The 12,200-nt window shown below is 43.4% G+C and overlaps 1 protein-coding gene across 1 annotated transcript in view; it reads left to right on the top strand.

Moving 5' to 3' along the window:
* LOC308105181 (glutamate receptor ionotropic, NMDA 2C-like) overlaps nt 1-12,200 on the top strand; it is a gene marked incomplete at both ends in the record, with an annotated part of 118,547 nt that overhangs the window by 73,098 nt on the left and 33,249 nt on the right. Inside the window, 4 exons of the mRNA XM_080455817.1 lie at nt 1,879-2,047; nt 7,368-7,521; nt 8,946-9,071; nt 10,773-11,002. Of these exons, the coding sequence (XP_080311943.1) occupies nt 1,879-2,047; nt 7,368-7,521; nt 8,946-9,071; nt 10,773-11,002 (679 nt within the window). The remainder of the gene's footprint in view (nt 1-1,878; nt 2,048-7,367; nt 7,522-8,945; nt 9,072-10,772; nt 11,003-12,200) is intronic.

Here is a 12,200-nt window from a genome sequence, read left to right as displayed (position 1 = left end):
ACAACCTAACAATTGTGCACCATTGTTAGGCCATGTGTCAGAACCAGTGGTGGAAAGTAACTAAGTACATTTTTTAATTACTGTACTTAAGTACAATTTTGAGGTATCTGTACTTTACTTGAGTATTTCCAATTTCCAATACTTTTACTTTTACTCCACTACAATTATTTGAAAACATTAGTTACTAGTTGCTTTGCAGATATAAATGATTACATTACAAAACACACATTAACCATTTTAGCCCTATTTTATACGTAGGCGATTTGAAAATAGCCGATCTACAAGCTCACAACGTGTCGCATCGTGACAATAATACTGGAAAAATCTTAATTCTACATAATTTGTGTTGATTGTTATGGAAACGGAGCACCGCTGTGGGGGGGAGGCTCCTTTCATGCTGTTTCACAAATCACAGCTTGGGGCCCAACAAAACGTTTTGGTTTTGCTTTCATCCCCTCTCACAGCGATGGGATGTCAATTCATCGAAATATTGTGCCATACTGGAGACTTGCCTTATTTCTTTTTACTCCCTGCCCCCCCCCCAGCCCCCCCCGCCCCCCCTCGTTTTTTGTTCTTCTCCCCTATAAGTTCTGGAAAACAAAAACGGTTATGAAGCTTATGCAGAAAGTAATGACACCCCCCACTTCTTCACCTTCATCTGTAAGACAGAGATGTGACAATAAAGTTGATTCTGATGGAGTTAATTCTGATGGTAATATTGGCTGTCCATTCTGTCACAGTTAACCCACTATCAGTGGTGGAAAGTAATTAAGTACATGTACTCACGTACTGTACTTAAGTAAAATGTTCTTGTAGATCTGATGTTTTCAAAAGATTTGTATACATTTGAAAACTTGTGAAATGGGACATTCTGCATAATGAGTATACTTTCTACTTGTGGTACTTTAAGAACATTTTGATATCAATACTTTTGTAAATTTAGAATTCCAGACTTTTACTTGTAACAGAATACTTCTACATTGCAGTATTGATACTTTTACTTAAGTAAAGCATGCAAATACTTTTTCCACCACTGCCCACTATAGATTTGATCAATTCACTTGATCTTGTGTGGCCCCTTCAAACGTGGCAACGCACAGCTGCACCCTGAAACCCATTATATCCAATAGCTTCCAAGGCGGCAGGTTTAGGGGTTTAGAATTAGAGTTAAACATAGTTGCGTGCCAAGTGTTGTGCACCGAAAAAATAGCCGATCTACAGTAAAAGCTCACAACGCATTGCAGTGCAACGCGTTGTGGGCTATTGGATCAGCTATTCTTCGGCTCTAGGCTCACAGTTTAAAATGCCAAACACTTGTAAGAATCGCATCCTCCGTGTCATCAGTGCCCATACCCTAGGTGGGGTTGGTGAAAGGGCCTTTCTGTGTGGAGTTTGCATGTTCTCCCCGTGTCTCCTAGGGTAGGTACCCTCATAAAAAAACATGCAGTAATCCTGGTCACTATACTACCTCCCCCTGGTCAGCCGGTGCGCCTGATGGAGGGGGAAAGGAACTGGTTGGAAAAACGTGTTCCTTCCACCAAGTGCTACGTCCTACCGGGGAAACTCCCCCCTGTCAGGTGATAAGAAGCGGCCTGCTCACTCCTCGTGCATTGAAGGAAGCATGAGCTCAGTTCTGGGCACTCCCCAGGCTGGCAGAGGGAGAGTAGCGCCCAGGATTACAAGCTTAGGCAATTGGCACTGGGTGAAAAAAATGGGTTACAAAATCGTGGAATAAAGACATTAAGAAAAAAATATAAAAAAATAATGGCATTTATAAAATCGTCATCCTAAAATGTTAGTCATCCTAATGTGTGTGTGTGTGTGTGTGTGTGTGTGTGTGTGTGTGTTTGTCTTTGTGTTTGTGCGTGTGTGCTGCAGCATCGTGGGCTATTCGGAGCCGTACATCAAGCTGTGCTGTAAGGGCTTCTGCATCGACACCCTGAAGAAGCTTTCCAAGACCATCAAGTTCTCCTACGACCTCTACCTGGTCACCAACGGCAAGCACGGCAAGCTGGTCCGAGGCACCTGGAACGGCATGATCGGAGAGGTGAGACCGAACACTGAGCTATTTAAAGGAGAATTCCGGACATTTTAAGTGTTGTCTTTGATGTGTCGTTACTCACCTACCGACGTAAAAAGTGGCATTGTTTTTTTCCAGAGATTCCCCTGTCGTCATTTTTTCAACCCACTCCGTTGTCATAATGGGAGCGTGTGGCTTAGGGAAATTCGTCTATTATAACCGATGCAAAGTTATTTTTTTCTCTACTACTACTCATTGTAGAGTCTCATGATAGTCAAACATGCGCTGAAAGTTCCTGAGAGGCTAGCGCTACTGCCGAACGATTTAACACTGGTTGCTTGTTTCTCTACCTGGCAACACCAAGTTGCCAGGTTCTGGAGAGAAACAAGCAACCAGTGTTACATTTCTGGCAGTTTGGCTCTGAGTGCCAGAGCCAAAAATACATTGTAAAAAAAAAAGTGCTTAGGAAGCGAGATACAGCCTTTTTCAGTAAGATGTTAACCAAGAATTGAATGGAGCAGCAAATCTTCAAATCATCATATCTTGGGTTCTGAACATTAAAAAAAATATACATAAAAAAAATGTCATGACGTCGGCGACGTCATTGGCACCCTGGGCTTATAAAAACGTGACGTCGGTGACGTCATTGGCACTGATTCTGAATGAGTTAAAAGCTATGGTCCTTGCTTTAAATGGCTTTAAATAAGCCGCGCTTTTGCGACACTTCCTGTCGAACGCGTTCAAGAACAACAGGGCGCATAGCGTTCTCTCACTGTAAAACATCAGATCTCTCTCTCTAAAAAAAAATAGGAACGCAACAAACGGATATGACGTCTTCAGCCTGTTTGGAGGAGGTAGAGAGAGAGAGAGCGGAGAGATAGAGAACAAACTTAACTCTTTCAGTGCTGGTCGATTGTTTATAAACACAGCCAGACAATGAATTACAATCGATATAACAATTCAGTGACCGGTTGAAAAGGTTATAAAACAGGAAAATTGCTGGCACTGGGTGAGTAGGCTACAAATTGGAAATACCCAAGTAAAGTACAAATACCTCAAAATTGTACTTAAGTACAGTACTTGAGTACATGTACTTAGTTACTTTACACCACTGATAAAATGGCAACGAGCTGTAAGTATAAACCTCATATGTCCAAAACTTTTCAGGATTCAAATTCAAGCATCAAAGACAGCAGATCCACAAGCTCCAAACCGAGTTTGTGGATCTGCTGCTTTTGATGCTTTTGTGTGACGCTGTAGTCTCCGCTGTAGAAACGGAGATGGCAACGACAGCAACGATATACAGTTAAAGTACAGTAAGTGGTCACCTGCAGCGCGTGACAGCCAGGGAGCCTTTGATGGCTCCTTAAACTAGGTCACTGGTGTGAAGACACCATGTACATCCATATGGTGCTCTCTCACACACACACACACACACACACACACACACACACACACACACACACACACACACACACATCAAACACAGCTGCAGGTGTTACCCTGGAGAGCAGCATTACTGCCTGCAGTTTTTCTTTTTCAATGATGTGTTTGTGTGTGTGTGTGTGTGTGTGCGCGTGTGTGTGTGTGTGTGTGTGTGTGTGTGTGTGTGTGTGTGTGTGTGTGCGCGTGTACACGGGGGATGTTGACTACATTGTGTTGCAGTTGGGGTGAAATATTGTATCTCCATATTTCAATTGCTTGTATAGTTTGTCCATGGACCCCCCCCCCCCACATTGTTAAAATGTTTATCAAAAACTATTTCACATCTGTCACTTTTTTTCTTAAGACATTTTTGTGAAAATAGCAGATCTACAAGCATGGCAGATCTACAAGCTCACAACGCACCGCAATGTGACACGTTGTGAGCTAGTAGATCGGCTATTTTCATATAGCCGATGTTTATAGCGTTTAAAGCGTTCACACGTGTTTACTAGTCGCTTCTTTTGGGCTTGTTCTCATAGACCTGGTTGCTCATTTCTCTCGCAAAATCTGGCAACCCTGTTTGTGCCAGGTGTGGATTGGAGCAATGGTGAGCCTAGCTGTGGCCCCTTAGGCCTCGCTCGGGTTCCCCGGGAGCCACACGTGGCCCCTTGGTGTGGCCATTCTGCATGGCAGACCCCTGACCAGTGTGTGTGCCAGGTTTTGGTGTGCATTGGAGCCGCGGTGCGCCATGCAAGTCCAGATGTTACTCTTGTGTCCTCCACCGCTGGTCCACCCATCCGTCCGCCCACTCACCCTCTAGGCAATTTTTAATATTGGATATTGAACCGATGAAAAGTAAAGGCCACTTCACCCATTTTCAACCTCATGTAATTGGTGCTCACTAAGGCTCATTATAACATATAGCATTATAGCATTTTTTTCTTCTCTGTCTATGTCTCAAAGGAGGGCTATGGACAGTTCGGAAACCTGTCGATATATGACATCATCAGTATGAAGAGTTGATCATTTCATTTCTGATGCTGTGGATCATCACACAGTGACGTCACAGCCTCATCATCACAGCCATCATGGAATTGTTTAAAATGATTTGTCGAATGAACAGAACATCATTCATGCCAGTGAGGCTCAAGGCATCGGTTAGCATCGGCGAACTTACCTGCATTCTAACAATTTATTTTGCAAATGAGTCGCGCTGATTCGCAGTGGTGCTGGTGAGTGAAATGTTTCACTGGACGGTGCATCTGAACGGATCCGGAGGACCAAAGACATTCAACCTCGCTGCTGTGGTAGTCGGGCACAAGCTGTACTCTTTTGGAGGGTGGGGTCTTCTGGACATTTCAGAAGGAAGTGATCAGATTAGTGTGCACATCTTTAACACAGTATCTTTACGCTGGAGGAAGTTGCCCCCAGTGACAAATGGAAGGGGAGAACGTCCCCTTGAGGTTCCCACACCTCGCTATGACCACACAGCTGTGCCGACAGAAGGTAGAGTCTACATATTGGGAGGGTACGAGCACGACGACGCTCTGTATGCATTTGATGTCGTCACCCACAGATGGTTCCAGCCCAAGGTTTCTGGGACTGTTCCAGAGGCGAGGAAGGGCCACGCAGCCTGCGTCTTGGGTAAGGTCATGTATGTCTATGGAGGATACATCCAGCGGACTGGATGGACTAATGACATGTACAAGTTGGACACCACCACAATGGTCTGGTCTTTCATTAACACCAGAGGAACTCCTGCATCTACTTTAGATTGTCACTCAGCCACCATCATTGGGACAATGATGTTTGTATTTGGGGTTTATGGACACCAAGGAAACAACATCGGAATGTTTGACACAGAGACCAACTGCTGGCTGAATGTACCTTCTGCACAGCTTCCAGAAACATTTATGGGCTTTTCAGCATTTGCCTACAATGGAGAGCTGTACATATTTGTTGGTGACAGTGGTGACAACTCTAACCGGGCCTTCAATGATCTATGGAAATTCAATCGAGACACCTCCTGGAAGAAGGTCGAGCTCAAGGGGAAAGGTCCGTCTCGGACATCTTTCACGTGCAGTTGCATCGTGGGAGATCGTGTCATCCTCCTTAGAGGATTCAATGAAACTACGCTCAATGCAGTGTTTGACATGTACATCTTAGACTTAAGTCCTAGTCTGAAGACGTTATGCAAGCTAGCGGTTATTCAGTACGATCTGGAGCGGTCGGAACTCCCACACGACATCAGGTGGGAACTGTCAGCCATGACGAGAGAGCAACTGAAGAAAGTAAAGCAATAAGCCACCAGAGGTCGCAATTTACTTTGTATTTTATAATGGCTGAGAGGAGTGCCTCCGACCCTCTCAGCTGTTATAAAATAGAGGTAAACTGAGACCTCGCGTGGCTTATTGCTTTTCTAAAACAGTTGTGGCGACTTGAAAATCATAGACACGGTCCCGATTAACACAGTTCCTAACTCTTTGACACACCGCCAATGACGAGAGTGACGAGATTCTGTGTTTTCAGTGGTTTTACGATAGAGGGCGCTCTTCCGCAGCCTGTGAATGATCCCAGGATCACCAAGAACAGTACACCCAGAAATCACAACAAAATGAACCTGGTTTCATTCAGTATTATAGGATTTATAAACGGTTTTTTTCCCTCTTTTTTCTGTTGTTTTTGGTGAAAACAAGTCACATTCAACTTCCCATAACTATGGAATGGATTATCCCGACGGCATGCTTTTTTTTTCTTTTTTTTTTGCCAGATTTTGCGTGTAAACCATAGACTGTAAAAAGAATGGACAGCGTCACGCCATTGGTTTCTACAGACCGAAAATGAAGCCGATTGTTCAGCTGTGTGCAATCCACCATCTTTCAATATCGTGTCATATCGCGTCATATCCTTTGCAACCGGAAATTAATGCTATTGGTTGGGTAGCTTGTCAATCAAGAGCGGGGGCGGGGAATGAATGCTATTGGTTGTGTAGCTTGTCAATCAAATCATCCCGCCCCTCCTAGAGCATAACCTACTTTATCGTCTATTTTAAAATAGATGGGACCATAATTTACCAAAACGCATATCATGATGATTGAAATGGTTTGCGAGAGATGGGGAGCGCCTGTTTTCCTTACAAGCCCCGCCCCAAGCCCCTCAGTCACTCGCAGTCCTACACGGGCGGTGCTTAGAAGCCCCGCACGGCCGGCGCTTGTAGGTAAAACAAACGCTCAACCTGTGATTGATATGAGCTGATCTAAGGTGTAGATTATAGTTTGTTGCACGCAAAGTTTTGCGATGTGATGCATTGTGATCTTGTAGATCGGCTATTTTCCAATAGAAAAAGTATACAATAGGGCTGTATTGGTTAATGTATGTTTTGTAATAATCTAAATCTGCAAAGTCAATTGTAACATACATTTTCGAATAATGGTAGTGGAGTATAAAGTATTGAAACATGGACATACTCAAGTAAAGCAAAAAATGTTTCTTCATATAATTGGTTCCTCACTAATGCTCATTATAATATGGCTTTTGTCTCAGAGGAGGGCCGTGGACAGTTCAGAAACCCGCCTACCAATGACATCATCAAGGTAGCATGCTATAATAGAAGCCATTGTTATCACGTTAATACAATATTCCAAATTTTAAAAAATGAAATATTGTTTGACAAAGCAAACAAAAAAATCACACCCAGTGTGAAGTGAGCGGTGCTATTTATGAGTTATTAATTTCATCATGCATCTCGGTAGCCAATCACAGCCAATCCTGCGAAGCTTAGCCAATGTAATATCACTTACCCTATCTTTAAGTAAGGTAAATGTAAAAGTGAGTGATTGTACTCTGTGTCTCTCCAGGTGGTGTATAGTATATTGTATTGTATTGTATTGTATTGTATTGTATTATATATTATATATTCCAGGTGGTGTACAGGCGAGCGGACATGGCCATCGGCTCCCTCACCATCAACGAGGAGCGCTCGGAGATCATCGACTTCTCCGTGCCCTTCGTGGAGACGGGCATCAGCGTCATGGTCGCCCGCAGCAACGGCACCGTCTCGCCGTCCGCCTTCCTCGGTGAGGAAAACGCTACGCTGGTTTTCAACCTGTTTTGCTTGTAGATCTGCTATTTTCAAATAGCCTAGGTATAAAACAGGGCTAAAGTGGTTTTGTGTATGTTTCATAATGTAATCATTTATATCTGAAAAGTAACTAGTAACTAAAGTTTTCACATAATTGTAGTGGAGTAAAAGTACAATATTTGCCTCTGAGATGTAGTGGAGTAGAAGTAAAAGTATTGGACATTGGAAATACTCAAGTACAGTACTTAAGTAAATGTACTTAGTTACTGGAGCTACAGCGTAGGTAAGATAGATTCAGAACAAGTTAGTCAGCATTAGTATGTGTCTCTCTCAGGCTGCTCCCTGGGTGTCTCCGCTGGCCTACTTTAACAAGTTCTGTCTCTTTGGTCCACAGAGGCTTCAGCAAACTTCCAATTCCATGTTTACCCTCTATTTTATTTTATTTTTTATATATATATATATATATCTATAGCCTAAAACAAAATCCCTCTCTTACACACACACAAGCATGCACTCACGCACACACACACACACACACACACACACACACACACACACACACACACACACACACACACACTCATAACTAAAAAAGGCTCTATGCACAGGAGCCATATTGGAAATAAATTGGGCCTCTTCCTTACTTCCTAACACAGGTGTTATTAATGATACTGATGAAGGCTCTGTTCCTTTCAGGTCAAACAGAGTCAGGGTGCTGATAGTGTGCATGTTGGCTCACTGGAAACACTCACGAACACCTCAAATTGGGGTCCAGGGGGGACCCTCATAGTAACTTGAGGGGGTTCCATATGGCCCCCAATGGTGCGTGACTCTGAGAGTGTACAAGTGGAGCCAAATGGACCCATAAACGGGTCCATTTGTACACTCTCAGTTATGTTGGTCCTTGAAATTGACAAGGTTTGAGAACCCTGACTCTGCTACACTAAATGGCCCAGAGTCTCAATTGGTATAATTGGTAACACCTGGTGAAGGAAGTGAAGAAGAGGCCCAATTTCTTTCCAAAATGGCTGCTGCATGTGCTTAGAGCCTATATGGCTGAAGCCAAATTCCAATACTAACATTTCTGCCTGTGTTACGGGGAAATTGGTGACCTGCCAAAATATGTGACCATCTTGTGGACTTCACATAACATGCATGGAGGTCTTTAAATACAGTATGTGGCCTAAATACCGCTATAGGTTGAACTCTTGCTAATAAACAAACCGCAATGATTTATGTTGGGACACTGACGTTATGGGATGTCTACACGGTTGTCACATATTTCGGCAGGTCACCAATTTCACTGTAACACCGCTATGCTGGCGTGACCTAGTGAGCAGAAATGTTAGTATTGGAATTCAGCTTTGATGGATTCATCCTCTGTGTAATCTACCCACCCCCCCCTCTCTACCCCTCTAGAGCCGTACAGTCCAGCGGTCTGGGTCATGATGTTCGTGATGTGTCTGACCGTGGTCGCCGTGACCGTCTTCGTGTTCGAGTACTGCAGTCCCGTCGGCTACAACCGCAGCCTGATCAGCGCCAAAGGTGAGGTTTATTACCAATGTATAGGCTTTTAGCGGATGCCATGATGTCATCATGCCATTTATGTACAGCAGTGGTTCTCAAACCTTTTCGTGGCAAGGACCCCCAAATTGATATGTATGTGGCCGCGGACCCCCACCTGAAAATGTGTTGTGCCAGGGACCCCCAGAAGCAAAGATTTGTTAAAAATGTTAAATGCGCACATTTTCAAGATTTTTCTAAAATAGCAGATCTATCTACATTATTCCCAAATATTTTCAAGTTTTTCCAAAAGCTCTATCTGACTAGCTGAAGTATACAATTGAAGTGGTTAAAGGGATTGTGATGCTATATTAACACATTTAGCTGTCCCCGGACCGCACTTTGAGAACCACTGCATTAGAGGTCCTGAACAGGATTTATTTTGGGGGAGAGGACTAATCAATCCCAGAATGCAATGCTGACAGAGCACGCCAATGACCTGAAAGGTCACTTTCCCGTTTTAATTAGCGTCGGTAGCTACGCTAATCGAAGTGGTGATTGATGGCGTCGGTTCGCCGCCATTGTCGCCCCATGAGCAACAATGGCGGGGAATGGCAGGAGATGAAATGAAATGGTTCTGTTGGCAGTGGTGGAAAGTAACTGAGTACTTTTACTTATACATGCTAATATTGCACTTTTTTACTCTTCTACAACTATCTGAACACTTAAGTTACATTTTACTTTAGTTTGAACATTTAGATATTAGCAAAACATACAATAACCAATTAAGCCCTAGGTTATACTTTGGCTAGGTTATAAAATAGCTGATCTACAACGGCTGTTTTTGAAAGATTTTGACGAATTATGAATAAAAAGAAAAAAGAACGTGAGACATTCTGTAATGAGTACTTCTGGCACTGTGAGTATATTTTGATGCCACTATTTTGTACTACAGTACAATTTTTGTATACAGGCCTTTCAATTGTAACAGAGTATTTCTACATTGTGGTATTGACACTTTTACTTAAGTAAAAAAGAAATCTGAGAACTTTTGGAGAACGTCCTCTAGAAGGACATGGCGATTGACGCCTCCTGAATACTTAACGGCTCCAACTGTTGACATTTCACACTCTATGAAAGAGGACAACAGAACAACGTGTCTCTGGGAGACGGACGTGTGATTACAACAAAAACACAATTCATTCTATTCATGCCAGGATCCATTATTGAACTCTTTCCTAACCCATTAAGACCTGAGGCCGATTCTACAAATATCTTCTAAAGCAGTAGTAGTGTTTCGTGCCAAGGACCCCCAAATTGATATATGTTTGTCCGCGGACCCCCATCTGAAAAAGAGTTTGTGCCAGGAACCCCCCAGAAGAGAAGGTTTGTGTAAAAGAAAAAAAAATCTAAATGATTTAACATTTTCCAAACTTTTTTTTCTATTTTTCAAAAAAGTTCAAATGTATACTTTGGTTATTAAAAAATAGCAGACATACAATTTCATAGCACGTCGCTGAGTGCCGCGCTATGAGCTTGTATATGCTTGTATATTGTATTTTGGAAAAGAAAATAACACAAATCTTCCATGGCCAAATCTATATAATTTTGGGGTTCCTTGACATGAAAAAGTTTGAGAACCACTGGGTTAAAGGGTTTAAAAAACATTTCACACCTTGAAGAGCTTGAAGAACCTTCATATATTATATTATAACTCTCTCACCATGTCTTCTATACCTGCAGCTCCTGGGGGTCCTACCTTCACCATAGGGAAGTCGGTGTGGCTGCTGTGGGGCATCGTCTTCAACAACTCGGTCCCCATCGAGAACCCCAAGGGGACCACCAGTAAGATCATGGTGCTGGTGTGGGCCTTCTTCGCCGTCATCTTCCTCGCCTCCTACACCGCCAACCTGGCCGCCTTCATGATCCAGGAGCAGTACATCGACACCGTGTCGGGGCTGTCCGACAAGAAGGTGAGACGATGATGAGATGAGGATATGTGATGAGACGAGACGAGATGGGTTGAGATGAGATGAACCCATTGAGACCTGGAACGCATCTGTGTCATTTTTTGATTTGAGCTAAAAAAGCATTATTTTACACTTTGGCTATTCAAAAATAGCAGATCTACAAGCTCATAGCGCGGCACCGAGTGCCGCGCTACGAGCTTGTAGATCTGCTATTTTTGAAAAATCGTGAAAATATGTGCAAATCTTTGAATATATGTTGTTTTAAAGTGAACATTTTAACTCAAATCATTGCTTCTGGGGGTCCCTGGAACAACATATTTTGAGATGGGGGTCCGCGGACAAATACATATCATGTTGGGGGTCCTTGACATGAAAAGGTTTGAGAACCACTGATATAGCAACATACGTTTTTTTTCAGAAAACTGTTGGGAATTAGAAGACATTTTGTAGAATCAGCTTCAGGTCTCAATGGGTTAAGGCAACGTTTACACGGCAACGATCAGAATAGAAAACGGCAAAGTGCCGTTGCGTTTCTAACTTGTTATTCTGCGTTTACACGGAGACGCAACAGTGATTGAAAACACTGGTGGTGTGCATGTCTGGTTGCTAGGTGGCACACACCAGTCACGCATGCGTAGAACCACTCCCTTTCTACCTCTTATCACAGCTGTTTGTTTACATCGCGCACGTGAAATGAGCCGACGTGAGCCATGAGCCATGCCATTTCCGTTTCCTCCATTGAGCCCATTGACATGGAGACGGTACGTGGAGCGTTTTCAAAGATTTCTGCTCTGGAAGGTGGTTTCACTTTGTTGCGGTTTTAACCCCCGAAAACGCTGTTCCCATCTAAACGGACGGCACATTTGATATTTTATTTTGCCGTTTTCTCCAGAGTCCCACTGCCGATAGAGGGACAGAATCGTAAGTCATTCCCCCCCCCCGTCGAATGCCGTCGCTGGTACCCCGAGACGTCAAACGTTTGCCGTTTGGTTAAATCCGTCTCAAGCCATCACCAGCTTGGCAGTGAGAATGCGTTGGTTGTGCACATCCAGTTGTCACTGCATGGTGCACGACAGGACGAGCAACGTTTTTTTTTTTAAGGAGAAAATCCACACAGCAGCTTAGTTCCAAAAAATATTGTTGTTTTACTGTAGCAAAAAGTGTGAGTACACCACAGGCACAACAACGTTTGAGCGTTCAA

The sequence above is a fragment of the Gymnoscopelus braueri genome (assembly GCF_963280865.1).
Source record: "Gymnoscopelus braueri genome assembly, chromosome: 17".
NCBI lineage: Eukaryota > Metazoa > Chordata > Actinopteri > Myctophiformes > Myctophidae > Gymnoscopelus > Gymnoscopelus braueri.
The sequence above is the reverse complement of the archived record's forward strand: the minus strand, read 5'-3'. Positions and strand labels throughout refer to the sequence as shown.